We start from the raw sequence: 12,925 nt of genomic DNA, 5'->3' as shown, positions 1-12,925 counted from the left end.
GCCAATCCCTAGAGCCTGACCCAATTCAGGTGATGCTCAGACGTCTGGGTTTTTCTGCTCACAAGTCTTCAATTGTGGCAGTGGTAATAATCCAAGCTGGGCTTTGGATACAAGACATTTCCTTATGAGGATCTGGGATTTCTGCTGGCTCTCAGAGATATACTGCAGCCAAAAATGAGCAGAAAGGCAGGGGAGGGCGGGCGCTACAGAGAACTGGGTACTTCCGAATGAAGTATTCAAAGAGCTACATCTGGAGGCACCAGCTATGCAGTGATTCATATTTTAAATGGGGTGTTGAAATGGAGATCATTAGTAACTGCAGATGTGACAGCTCTGTCCCCCAGAGAATCTATTATAGCGGTCCGGAGTCTAGACTCAGCCCCAGGGGACCACTGGGAATGTTTAACCAGGATGGGCCAACACCTTTGCCAAGTCTATCCCCATTCATGGATTTCCCTTACTAGACTATCTCATGTGATGTGTATGTCAAGGCATGGGGGGGGGGGGGGGGGGGGGGGGAGGGGAGGGGCATAGGACCTGCACAAGGACCCAAGGTCAATAGCGGGCAGGGCTGAGACCAGGGCTCAAGTTTTCTGTCTTCAAGCACAGTGATGATTGAATGCCATACTTGTATGGCCCTGCACCCAGGTGATCTCACTGATCAACATTTGCCACTTCGGTGGAGACAGTTCGCATGCTCTCTGATCCTCAGTTTTCGCATCCGTAAAAAGGAAATCGTAGCTGCGTCAGAGGGCAGAGGTGAGGGCGGAGTGACGCAATGTGTAGAGCACTTCTAGCAAAAGCACTGTGCCTGAGATAGTAGAGGCTCAGCTGTAGCAGTCACATGCACACACACGCCACACACCACACACACCACGCACACACAACGTGCACGACACACCATATGTGCACACCACACATGCGCGGCATGCACAGACCACACGCCCAGCGCCACGCACACACACAGCACCCAGAACACGCCCCCCACCATCTGCACCCGGGCACTTCCCCACCCCCACCCTCACCACCAGTCCTTCCCCTTTCTGTGATTTTTTTTTCAATCCCAGGTTTATATGCAAGCTTGACACATCCCAATCCAGTCAGCAGCAATTTTTGTTTAAAAGATCAGTGTTTCCATATTCCTGCTCTCTTTGAACTTGTCTCCACATTTCATGCTGCCACGGACTTGTCCCCTTTGGATAAATCTCCCCTATTATGGGTCCTTTCTTCCCAGATATCTAGCAGCATTTCCAGATTTCAGGAGAAGCTGATAGGATCAAACTGAACCCTTTAGAGTCATTATACTCCAGTCCAAGGACTCCAGCTTCTCCGAGGCCCAGCAGAGACACATTTTCTGCGGAGGTCTTCTGAGCTGCAGGCCTCACTGAAGAGAATGTGCAGCTTCTCAAGCAGGAAGACGTTTTGTGGCTGAGTCTAAATGAAACAGAAGTTGCTTTGTGCACACACACACACACACACACACACCCCGGAGTAGGGAAACCGTCATTTTCCTACTCGCCCTCTGACATCAACCACCTTCTCTGTAGCTACAGTCTCTCTGCACTCAAATTCATCCCTGGCAATGAAAAATGAGCCTCTCCCCTACCCTTGCTGCCGCCTTTCGCCTCACGCCCCCAGAGAAGAGTTTCTTCGTGTGGCAGCCGGTGAAGGTTTTTTTCCAAGTCACATGATCCAGGATGCAGGGGGAGAATCCTTCTTGGAACAGAGATGGGCCCAGAACCGAATGAGATGAGGAGAGATAGGGTGTGCTGTGGGAAGACTATATAAGAATGGACCCACGGCTGCACCAAGCACTCAACCGAGTGGCCCCTTCTCAAGACACAGCCATGCATGTGCCAGAAGGCTCCGTCGCCAGCCACTTGGGAACCACGAGTCGTGGTTACTTCTATTTCACCACGACCGTGCTGGCTTTGTGTCTCGTCTTTGCTGTGGCAACCATCATGGTGTTGGTAGTTCAGAAGAAGGTAAGTGGATTTCTCTTCATCCCCTTTCCTTTCTGACTTATGTTCGGTTTTCCCCAGAGAGAGAGCCTTGAGGATAAAGTAATAAATTAGTTGAGAAGAAAAAAAGAAAGTACATCTATCATGTAGAAAGAGGGTGAAAAGAAACAGGAACTTAAAACTCTCAGAAATAATTTGGCTTTTAAGAGAAAATGTGTTCAGCCATCATCTCAAAACTTTCCGGACTCGTGTGGGCCAAAAAAAGAGAGAGGAGCTATTAGCATTAAGAAATTAAGATTTAAATTTTGCTGGGCCAGAGACGTATCAAAGAAGGAAGTGATAAGGAAATCTGATAACAGATCTGCACAACGTGTTACCATGTCTTCAAGGTCTTCTGACCAGATTGTAAGGTTCTATATTCTCAGTGCAAATGTTCCAGAGATCTCTGGGGCCTCCTCCATTGCCAAGAGCTTTCTCAACAAGGAGCTAAGTTTCAGAAGCCAAGGTGCATATGGGAAGGAGCAAGACAGAAGACCAGGCTTAGCTCCTCAGAGCTAATTAAAGCCCACAAGACAAAGCTCGCTCCTGAGCACTGCTTGGAAGAACTTAGGATGTCACAAAAAACACGGAGCAGAGGAACACAATGTAGAAATGTTCTTAACACCTGTTCCCTCTGAAACTGCTCAGAATACTAAAACTACAAGCAATTATAGGGACCCACTGTAGAGGCAAACTGTCTCAAGAAATTGACTTTCTTTGGAGGAAATGGTAAGATTTGTTGTAAAAACAGAAGAAATGAAGGAGGACACTTCTTATTTTAGGAAATCAGTGTTTACAGACAGTCTGCCATTGCACATTTTGTAGAAAATACCATATTGATGGTATATGTTGCTCATGAATTTTTTTAATGAAGTAGAGTTTAGGTCAATTTTGATAATTTGAGAACCTGATCTCTCTACACACCCTGCCAAAGTGGGACTGTTTCTGGTCCTTCCTTCATAGCTCCCATTTTTCATTACAGTCCTGCGAAATTTGTTCCGGTTTTCCTTCAATTGTCTTAGACTGAATGTTCCATAACTTATAGATTGATGAAAAGAACTAAGCTTTAAAAGATTTTGGTATCTGTGTCTCAAATGTCATCAGCTTTTACGTTTAAATGAAGCTTTGAAGCTCATCTCTCCATAAAGGTGACAGAAAACAGAATTGCCAACATTTGATTTAAATAATACAATTTATGAAACTCATCCTTGAATGGGCTCATCTACATCTGCTAAAGAATAACACTCTTGAAAATATTCTAGGGCATTTTTTTTTGGTAGAGGGTATATAATTTCTGTAATTCTAACTTGAAGTAAACCAGAAGTATATCATTTTATAGCAGTGGCCAAAAAAAAAGAAAAGAAAAGAAATTGAGGTGGCCTTTAAGAAGTTTTTAGTTAAATGTTGCAGCTAGAACTGTTAAAAAGTAGGGAGGGAAGGATGAATGGAAGTAAGGAGGGAGAAAGGAAGGAAGGGAAGGGAAGGGAAGAGAAGGGAAGGGAAGGGAGGAAGGAAGGAAGGTAGGTATTGGAGGTGATGGTGATATATAAAGATGGAGAGAGTTCTAGAAGGGTCCTTATTCAAATCCATTCTTTCTAGGAAGGAACTAGAGTGGATCTTTCTGCCCCATTTTTGTGTATGTGGAAAATCAGGAACAGAAAGGAGACAGGTCTTAACTAAGCCATCCTGAGAAAGTGATAACATCAAGACTGCGCTTGATTGTTTAATGAGAACAGCATTCTCTTTGCCAATACAGCCAGCCACAAAAGCACTAAGAAACTTTGCTCCTGCTTTTCCCTTGGGAGCTTTATTTTCTTGTGCATCCATTTCCTTGACTTAACTCCTCACATTAGGATGTGAAAAGATTCACTTCACAATCTTATTTGTATGGTTTGGTGTGCTGTAGTTTTGTAGCCTGGGAGATGTCAGTTACTTGCTTAAAAGCTAAGGCTTGCAAGACTAATTGTGACATTAAGTGTTAAATGTTTTGCACATATCATTTTCAATAAATTATTCAGGCATTAACTATTGCAAGAGCTAGAAAAAGTTATCCCCTTGAGTTATCAAGTAAGGCTTCTTGTAGGAAGAGGGAATGCAGGCTGACTTTACGAAAGGTAGAACTTAGATAAACAGAGAGATTCTAACAGAGACCTCTGGTAAAGAAATCAATGGGAGAGACCCAAGAAACTTAAACTCATATCCCAATTATCAAAAAATGGAATGGGTTGATGGCTAGGTAGCACTCTGTGTGAGGATGGATGGGGGCAGTGATGGAGTACCATGAAAATGGTTTCCCTTGTGTTGCTTATGCAATGTACCATCTACTAATGTCTTTAAAGTCCCTGTGGTGGCTTTTCTTAATCTATCTTTAGGCCAGTATATTTATTTTAAAATATTATATTCCTATGGCTTAAGAAAAGTAAACAGTACATAATGGAAAAGAAATTAAAACTCACTCACACCCTTCCCACCCAACCACCAATCCCTCTTTCATGAGATCATCACCATTAACAGACTCTTCCATGTCTTTTCAAAAATACATGCATCTGTAAATGCACATGTCATAATAGTAGACTCATGATTTTGCACTTTGTTTTACTGACTTGACAGTCTATCTGGAGATCATTCCATGCCAATACATGAAAGTCTGTCTCATTCTTTGGGAGAGTCACATAGTATTCTATTGTATGACTGCTTCATAATCTATTTTATCTGTGTCTAGTGAAGGACACTTAATGTTTTTCTCCAGAAGTGTTACCCACTGTGCACGTCTGCAAGGATATCTGTGGGATAAATTCCTAGTGATGAGAATAGAATGTGTATTTTCCACTTCAATAGATATTGTCAGTCAGCCTCAAAAGATATTGTACCAATATACTCTTGAGGAAGTAAAAGTCCTACCAACAAGGAGACACCTATTGACATCCATATGGGAAGACAGAAAACTGCTTTAAAAAATTTTTTTTAACATTTATTCATTTTTGAGAGACAGAGTGTGAGTGGGGGAGATGCAGAGACAGAGAGAGAGAGAGAAAGAGAGAGAGAGACAGAATCTGAACCAGGCTCCAGGCTCTGAGCTGTCAGCACAGACCCCGACATGGAGCTCGAACTCACAGACCATGAGATCATGAGCTGAGCTGAAGTTGGATGCTTAATTGACTGAGCCACCTAGGTGCCCTGAAAACTGATTCATTATTAAGTAAACACAACAGAGTACATGCATACCTCAGGATGAACTGTTACACAATTTATATAGCAAAGCAAATGAAAAAAAAAACAATACAATTGATCTTATCTCCTCCAGAGACAAAAGGTTATATAAGATAGGCTGCAAGGTTGACAGAGGTGTCATTTCAAAAGGTTCTGAAGTCTTCAATCTAAGGGCTATCTCTATAAACCTGGAGACTGGACTTATCCAGTCCCTGAAGTGATTTATTTACATTCTAAAGGTTAGAACAAGGGGTCAGGATCTTCAGGTTTTTAAGGAGACCCTTTCTAGAAAGGAGAGAAAGTAGCTGCCTCCTTTCCCTTTATAAGTAAAGATACTTTTTTAAAATTTTTAAAAATGTTTTTATTTATTTTTGAGAGAGAAAGAGAGAGAGAGAGAGCATGTGCACAAGTGGGAGGAGGGGCAGAGAGAGAAGGAGACACAGAATCAGAAGCAGGCTCCAAGCTCTGAGCTGTCAGCACAGAGCCCAACGTGGGTCTCAAACTCATAAACTGCGAGATCATGACCTGAGCTGAAGATGGGTGCTTAACAGACTGAGCCACCCAGGTGCCCCATTTATTTTCTTTTCTTTTTTTTTTTTAATGTATCCTCCCAAAACCACTCTACCTGCCCACCAAGAGTGGACTGAGCATCTGGTTAGGAGTAGTGATTACTGGTGGCAGTGGTATGGTTTTTTGGTTTCATTTAAGTTCAGATACAATATAGGGATGAGTTGAAATGATCCATGATGCTTCTCTCTACCCCTGATACTCTCTCCAATGCATTCAATTTGTCAATTAAAAAAAGTCCACTGGAAATCTTCTAAGGGGCAAGCCCTGTGCTAGGGTTGGGTAGGGGAGGACCCAAGTGGACAGGGCAGGACCCTGGTTTCCTTGGAGTTCTCTAAGTGAGGCCCAAACACCCAAGAGCTTGAGTTCAGGGCAGAGTGGCACAGAAGACCATAGATAGAAGGAGAGGAAGCGTTTCTGCTTGGGATGAGGGCGTGGCTTGCAGAAGAGCTAGAACGGAAGCTGAACCTCTTTAACACCCATATAACCTTTCACCTAAATTGGCCATGTTAACATTTTGCCCTATTTGTGCTCTTTTTAGATGTATGACAGTAAGGTGCAGACAGTGTAGCCTTTTACCTGCACATGTCTCGGCACCCATCTCCTCCTTACTGCAATGCCATTATCACAGCCAAGAGAGTCAATGTCAACTTAGAGATACCATCTAATAATAATGCACAGTCCGTATATCAATGCCCCACCCTTGTCCAAAAATATCTTTTACAGCAGTTGTGCCTTGTTTTGTTTGGGGATCCTAAATCCATACTCAGGTCACACACCACATTTGGTTATGTTTTTTTCACTCTAGAACATTGCTGTTTAAAGGGTGATCCCTTAAACAAGCAGGTGATCCTGCTTGTTGGAAATGCAGAATCTCAGGCCCCATTCTAAACCAACTAAATCAAAACCTGCTTTTTAACAAACTCATATGCACACTAGAGTTTGAGAAGCAATCATGTAGCAATCCCCCCTGCGCTTTGTTGTTTGTTTCTCAGGACATTGACTTTTTCAAAGGGTCCAGGCCAGTAAGCTTGTAGAATTGGCCAAGTTTCAGATTTTTCTTAGTGTTTGCCATAATTACATTCAGATTAAACTTTAGTACAATAAACAATAGTTTGTAGGCAGTGTTACATACTTCTTATTGTGGCATGCCTAGAGGCACGTTAAGATGTCCCATTATTGGTGATGATGTCTAATTCCTTAAGGTGGTGACCACTGGTGAACACCTTTTTCCTTCTTATTAATAAGTAATCTATGAGGTAATACTTTAAAGACCTATAAATATCTTTCACTCAGCAGTTTGGGCATTCCTTGATGATCCTTGTCTAAATCAGGGAATGCACTGAGGGTTGAAGAATGATGGTTGCCTAATTTTATCATTCTTTCCGTATTTATTAACTGGCATTCTTCAGTAAACAAGAGCTCTCCACTGGAAGGATGGTGGCAGGTGGAGCTGGGGCAGGGCTTTCCAGGTGAGGCAAAAGAATGAGCAGAGGCACAGCCCAGAGGAAGGCAAGCCCAGGTTTCAGGAGAGGAGTGGCAGGGCCAGAACAGAAGTCAGCCCACACTGCACAGGAGAACAGCAGGAAAAAGAGGTAGCTGGCAAGAAGCATGGATAGAAGTAGATAAGAGAGTAGGATGTTACGTCCATCAGCAGACAAGGAAGATTTCCTAAACCCAGGTATGAGCCCAGCTTCCCATGGCCATTCTCCATTCCTTGGGGAAGGAAGACCTCAGGTGTTCTGATTGCCTGTTGAGTAATGTCTTTAAGCCCTTGCTACTCAAAGTGTGGTCCACAGCCCAGGAGCACTGGCATCATCTAAAAGCTTGTTAAAAATGAAAAACCTAAGGGTCCATCCCAGAACCAGAGTCAGCATTTTAACAAGATCCCTCAGGCAAAAAGCACTGCTTTAAGCCACTCTGGTCCAGTTCCCACTTATACTACCCATACCAAAACAAACACTGCCTCCCAAAATTGTCTTTCTCCTGAGGACTTTCCGTGACCTCCATCTACTTTCTCATTGACTCTCAGGAGAATTTGCTGCCCTGGCTTCATCCTGTCCTATTCTAGAAAGGCAGCATAGTATGGTATTAAAGAGCATTGCCTTCCGAGTCAACACACTTGATTTGACTCTTTTCCTTGCTATTCACCATTTGTAGAACCTTCCGAAATCATTAAGTCACTTCTCTAAGACTTCATCAATCACTAACTCTTGGGTAAAGACCAAATGAAAAAACACGTGGAAAGCATTAGCCCTGGAGGACCAAACACCTTCATGAAGTGCTTACTCATGCTAGCTTGAAAGTAAAGGAGACATTCCTGAAAAAAAATCTCCAGGGCCCATCTTACAAGACAATGTGAGGCCAGTAAAGAAGGGGATATGGAATCTCCCCAGCATATTCCAAACATTAGTTGCCTTGGGCCATTTTTAATCAGAGAGGACATCTTTAATCAAAAGCACATTTGGTATCTGCCTACCTCTGTGCAGCATTATTCATGAAAGAAATGAGCCTTTCAAGGTATTGGGGCAAATTAAGCACATCATCAGGATCAAAAGATCCAAAATAGCTATCATTTTCGAGTACTTGCCAACATTTTTTTTATACAGTGTCTTATTGTGTCTGCAACAACCCAGTAAAGGAAAGGGTGATTAGCCCTCTAATCACAATAATAAAAGGAAACAAGGAAAAAGAGTCATAGGCAGGGAACATGATTGAGATTGGGTCATTTCACCTGGGGACAAGCAGATTAAACATGACCGTTCTTCCCTCCATCCACAGAAACATTGTTGGAAATACTAATCAGATACCTGGAGTCTGAAACTAAAGAAGTACAATGAAAGAGGGGTGCCTGGGTGGCTCAGTCAGTTGAGCGTCCGATTTTGGCTCAGCTCATGATCTCACAGCTTGTGGGTTTGAGCCCTGCATTGGGCTCTGTGATGACAGCTCAGAGCCTGGAGCCTGCTTCGGATTCTGTGTCTCCCTCTCTCTCTGCTCCCCCCCCCTCCCCCTGCTCACGCTCTGTCTCTCTCTCCTTCAAAAATAAATAAACATTAAAAGAAACAAAGAAAGAAGTACAGTGAAAGAAGTGTAACTGGTTGGTAACCATGGAAATAAAGTTTCCTGAGCTACTCAATGGAGCTGAGAATGACAGCCTGGGAGGGTCCATTAGCTTATGTCTATGTCCAGCCTATGTGCTATTGACCTGAAAGGCAAGTCGCTGGGCAAGATGGGCCACATTTCTCCAGCCAGGACCCAGAACACCAGACAAGATTTGGGAGAGAATTCTAGGACTGAGAGTCATCTTTGCCAAAGAGGAGTTGATGGACAGCACTAGATCATGCCAAGGGCATAAACAACTCTCAGCAAATTATAAAAGTCACCATCTCTTTACACCTTGCCGTTCTACGGCAAGGATTGCTAAAGGGAGGGGAGTGTAGGGGAGAATGAGCATCTCCATCCTTAGCTTCTGAAGCTAGCATCTCTCTCGGGGCAGTGGAAAGAACACCAGAAAATTTCAACCCAAGATCTGCCTCTGATTCATGAGTATTTCAATTTCTTGTTCTATTAAATTAACTTGATGGACTGAAAGATGTCTGGGTTCGCTTCTGGCTCTGCTTCTCTGATATTTTCTACCATGGGCAGCCAGGAGAGCTATAGAGACCTCATCCCAGGAGCTCTCCAAAATAGGAATAATCATACTTCTGTCTTGGATGCCCTCGGCCCCGGGTGAAGGTTTAAGCAACAAGATTCTTTCTTATACAAAGATGTGCTATTTTTGACATTCTCCTGCATAAAGTTAGGAAACCAGAAAGCCTTCAAATGACAGAGGCCTCCTCTGACCCTCATATGAATGAGGTCCTCCCCCCAGATATTATCTCTTACAACCTTGTTATGTATGTGAAGTGTGTTCTGTGGATCAGGAGCCTCAGCATCACCTGGGAGTTTGTCAGAACTACAGACTACAGCCAAACCCACTGTATCAGAATCTGCATTTTAACCAGCTCTCCAGGTGATTCGCATACTCATTACAGTTTGAGAAGGGTTATCTTGAAACACTCTTCCTTCACAGCCCTTGCCTCAACTTGCAGTTCAATTATATATTTATTTGGATATTTTAAGTGACTGCTTTAATGACTAAGCCATAAAATCCACAGGATGTCTTCAAGTGACTAACGTAGTTCCTGGCACACACCAGATCAGGTGTTCATTCAACATGTGCTGAATGTATGACTCTCTGGTATTTCCCGGACTACTCGTAGAGTCTGGAAATGGCCCCAATGGTTCTACTATGCCAGCCTTCTCTCACTGTCCCTGGATACTTTCCTGGATGGCCAAGAAATTCAACTATCTTAGCATTGCATTTCAATGTAGATGTTCTTCTTTGTGCATTTGCACATCACACTAATTGATGAACATGCTTGGTAGTAAATTGGCTGTTCATTAGATTTCGAAATGTTATTTGCAACCTTGAAGAGGCAACAGAGGGGAATTTTGTGATGTCAGGTTTTCCTATGAACTGCACGCATAATTTATGAGAGACCACAAATGTACTATTGTTACTTAGGTTAAGAGCTTTCAACTAAAACACTAAAATAATAGACTATTAGAGCCGAGAAGGAAGGCTATTCCAAGCCAAGTTCACTTCCTTTGCCCTGAAAAGCTGAAGCCCAAAAGTTTACACTGACTTCTGCCGTCTCCAAATAAGGGCTATGCCAGGGCTTTGCCTTCAGGAGTCTTCCTCCACTCACTACAACCCACTTGGAATGGAGAAGAGATCCATTTATCAGAAAATGAGCCATCAGTGGAAGGCAAAGGACAGCACCTCCAGGGAAATGATGGAATAAAAGGGAAACTCCAGATAGTCCTAGTTGTTCAGATAGAACACTAAGGAAGTAAGATGTGCACAGCTGCTAACTTCTTGCTCTGGACAAGGTTGGGGAGTTATTTCCACCCATGTCAATGTCACGCTTCTGTATTAATATTTCAGTCCAGTGCACTACAGGAGACCCCCACCCTGACAGTTCAAAAGAGAAATAAGATACCTTATACCTTCTTGGCAAGACACCTGAGGTGTGGCTCCATGGGTGAGAGGGGCGGGGAGAGAGCCTAGGGTGGGAATGTCAGTCTCTAAGGAATTTATTAGGGGTGAAAAATTTTGCCCCTCTGGTTCTGTTCTCTGCTTGCTCAGAGCACCCCAACAAGAACTCCCTATCATTCCCTCCATTCCCTCAGGTTGGAGGACCCCTCCTTCAGAACACAACCTGCTTCTATCAACCTTTTACTTACCTGTATAAATATTTATGTATATATTTATGTTTATTATACAATAAATAATCCAAAATATAATGTGAATTTATAAATATATAATATTCCTATGTGTTTGCTTTGTTCTATCATTATAAATATTTGGATATTATAATCATGTATAAATTTATAATAAAGTCATGAGAGCAGGGAACCAATTTAATTATTTATGGTATCATCACAATGCTTGGCATATAAACATTCAATTAATTCAGAATTTCCAACCACAGGAAATATAGAGATGTACCTTCCAAGGTATGTTTACAGCATACTTTCACTATTTGATGAATCAAATACGGAAAAAAAACCCACATGTATTTATACATTAGACTTGCTTGTTCTTTTGTTGACCAAAGGGGGGAAAATATCAAATGCAGAGGTGAAAACAAAAGACCTGGACAGGATGATGAGTTACAGATTCTAGATCCCGACCTGCCATAAACTTTTCATTTTACCCTGCTCAGCCCCGACTTCCTCACCTGTGAAATGTGGACAGTAAACCCTGGCCTCACCTTGCGTTTCTAGTAGGCAAGCTATCAAGCAAATGGGTGAGTTTTCAATGTAAATTAGGCCTGTGAATTAATTTTTTTTAACTCAAGAGTCAAGTGGAACACAAATTCTAAATTGCACAGCACTTTGAGGACCAGAACGGAAAAGAAAAAGATAAGTTCTTTCCATTGAATGACAATCTCACACTGCCTCTCTTTTTCTTTCTTCTCTTCCAGGATTCCATTCCCAACCCACCTGGAAAATTCCCCCTTAAAGGAGGTAAGACCTTGGAATTAGGAGTAAATATGTAGTGAATCATCCATGTGACATCATAGTGGAGTAACAACCAGGAGCATCATAATATTACCCAACAGAAAAGTGGGTGGAGGCAAAGGTGGAGGCTGCTCAGATCTGAGCTGGTGCATCTGGATTCATCCTAGCAGCCTCTGTTTGGCAGTCTGGTGCCTACAGCTCTCCCACTAATGAAAGTTCTACCAGTGACCTAGACTATCACGTGGACATGGATAGGAATGCAAAGCAGTGTTGTGTTAAGAGCTTGATATCTGGAGTCAGACAAGTGTGGGTATGGATCTTGGCTCTACATCTCACTGGGAACCTTAGCTTTTCATCTATAAAATGGGAATAATAATATCTATTGATATTAGATATCATCTATAAAATGGGAATAATAATATCTATTGATATTGATATCAATAATATCTATTGATATTAATACCTCATGAAAGTATTAGAGAAGCCAATCAGATCTCATCCATAAATTGCTTGTGGTGGCTACTGGCATATAGTAATCATTAAATAACTGGTAGTAGCCAAAATGCATAATGAAGGTAGGATTGTAAAAATAGACTTTCTCCTCACCCCATATGTTTCCTATCATTGAAGTCACTAATCAATGCATTGTCTCTATGAGTCCCAGAGTTAGCTTAACATTGAGGATGAAAAGCTTTGAGATCATCAGGCAAACATTTTGCTTGCACAGAAGAGGAAAAGTAAGACCCAGTGAAGTGTCATATCCAAGGTCATTTGGAGCCAAACCCAGAACCCCGATGTCCTCATCTTTCATCCAATGTTTTATCCACCCCAGAACATGAACCCATCTCAGTTCTGTAAACTCTAGAGCCTAGATAGTAACTACAGCTGGATAACCAGACAGATCAGAAAAAAAGGTAAAAGAGAAAGGGTGGGACAACATAGGCACCCAGCTAGAGACACCAGAGCATCCGTGGGACGAGAGAACACAAGTGTGTGAACACAGCCCCAAATCCCAACACCATCCCACTAGGAGTTTGGTTTAGGATGCCTCAGTCATGCCCTTCCTTCTATCTGTCACA

The 12,925-nt window shown here is 42.5% G+C and overlaps 1 protein-coding gene across 2 annotated transcripts in view; it reads left to right on the top strand.

Moving 5' to 3' along the window:
• The first annotated feature begins 1,656 nt into the window (after nt 1-1,656).
• Nucleotides 1,657-12,925, top strand: part of TNFSF8 (TNF superfamily member 8) — a 34,939-nt gene continuing 23,670 nt past the window's right edge. For both annotated transcript variants that reach the window (XM_042965184.1, XM_007094330.3), the window contains exons 1-2: nt 1,657-1,985; nt 11,810-11,852. In XM_042965184.1, coding sequence (XP_042821118.1) covers nt 1,791-1,985; nt 11,810-11,852 — 238 coding nt within the window. In that variant the 5' untranslated portion in view covers nt 1,657-1,790. The remainder of the gene's footprint in view (nt 1,986-11,809; nt 11,853-12,925) is intronic.

Source organism: Panthera tigris, chromosome D4, assembly GCF_018350195.1.
Source record: "Panthera tigris isolate Pti1 chromosome D4, P.tigris_Pti1_mat1.1, whole genome shotgun sequence".
NCBI classification, from domain to species: domain Eukaryota; kingdom Metazoa; phylum Chordata; class Mammalia; order Carnivora; family Felidae; genus Panthera; species Panthera tigris.
The sequence above is the reverse complement of the archived record's forward strand: the minus strand, read 5'-3'. Positions and strand labels throughout refer to the sequence as shown.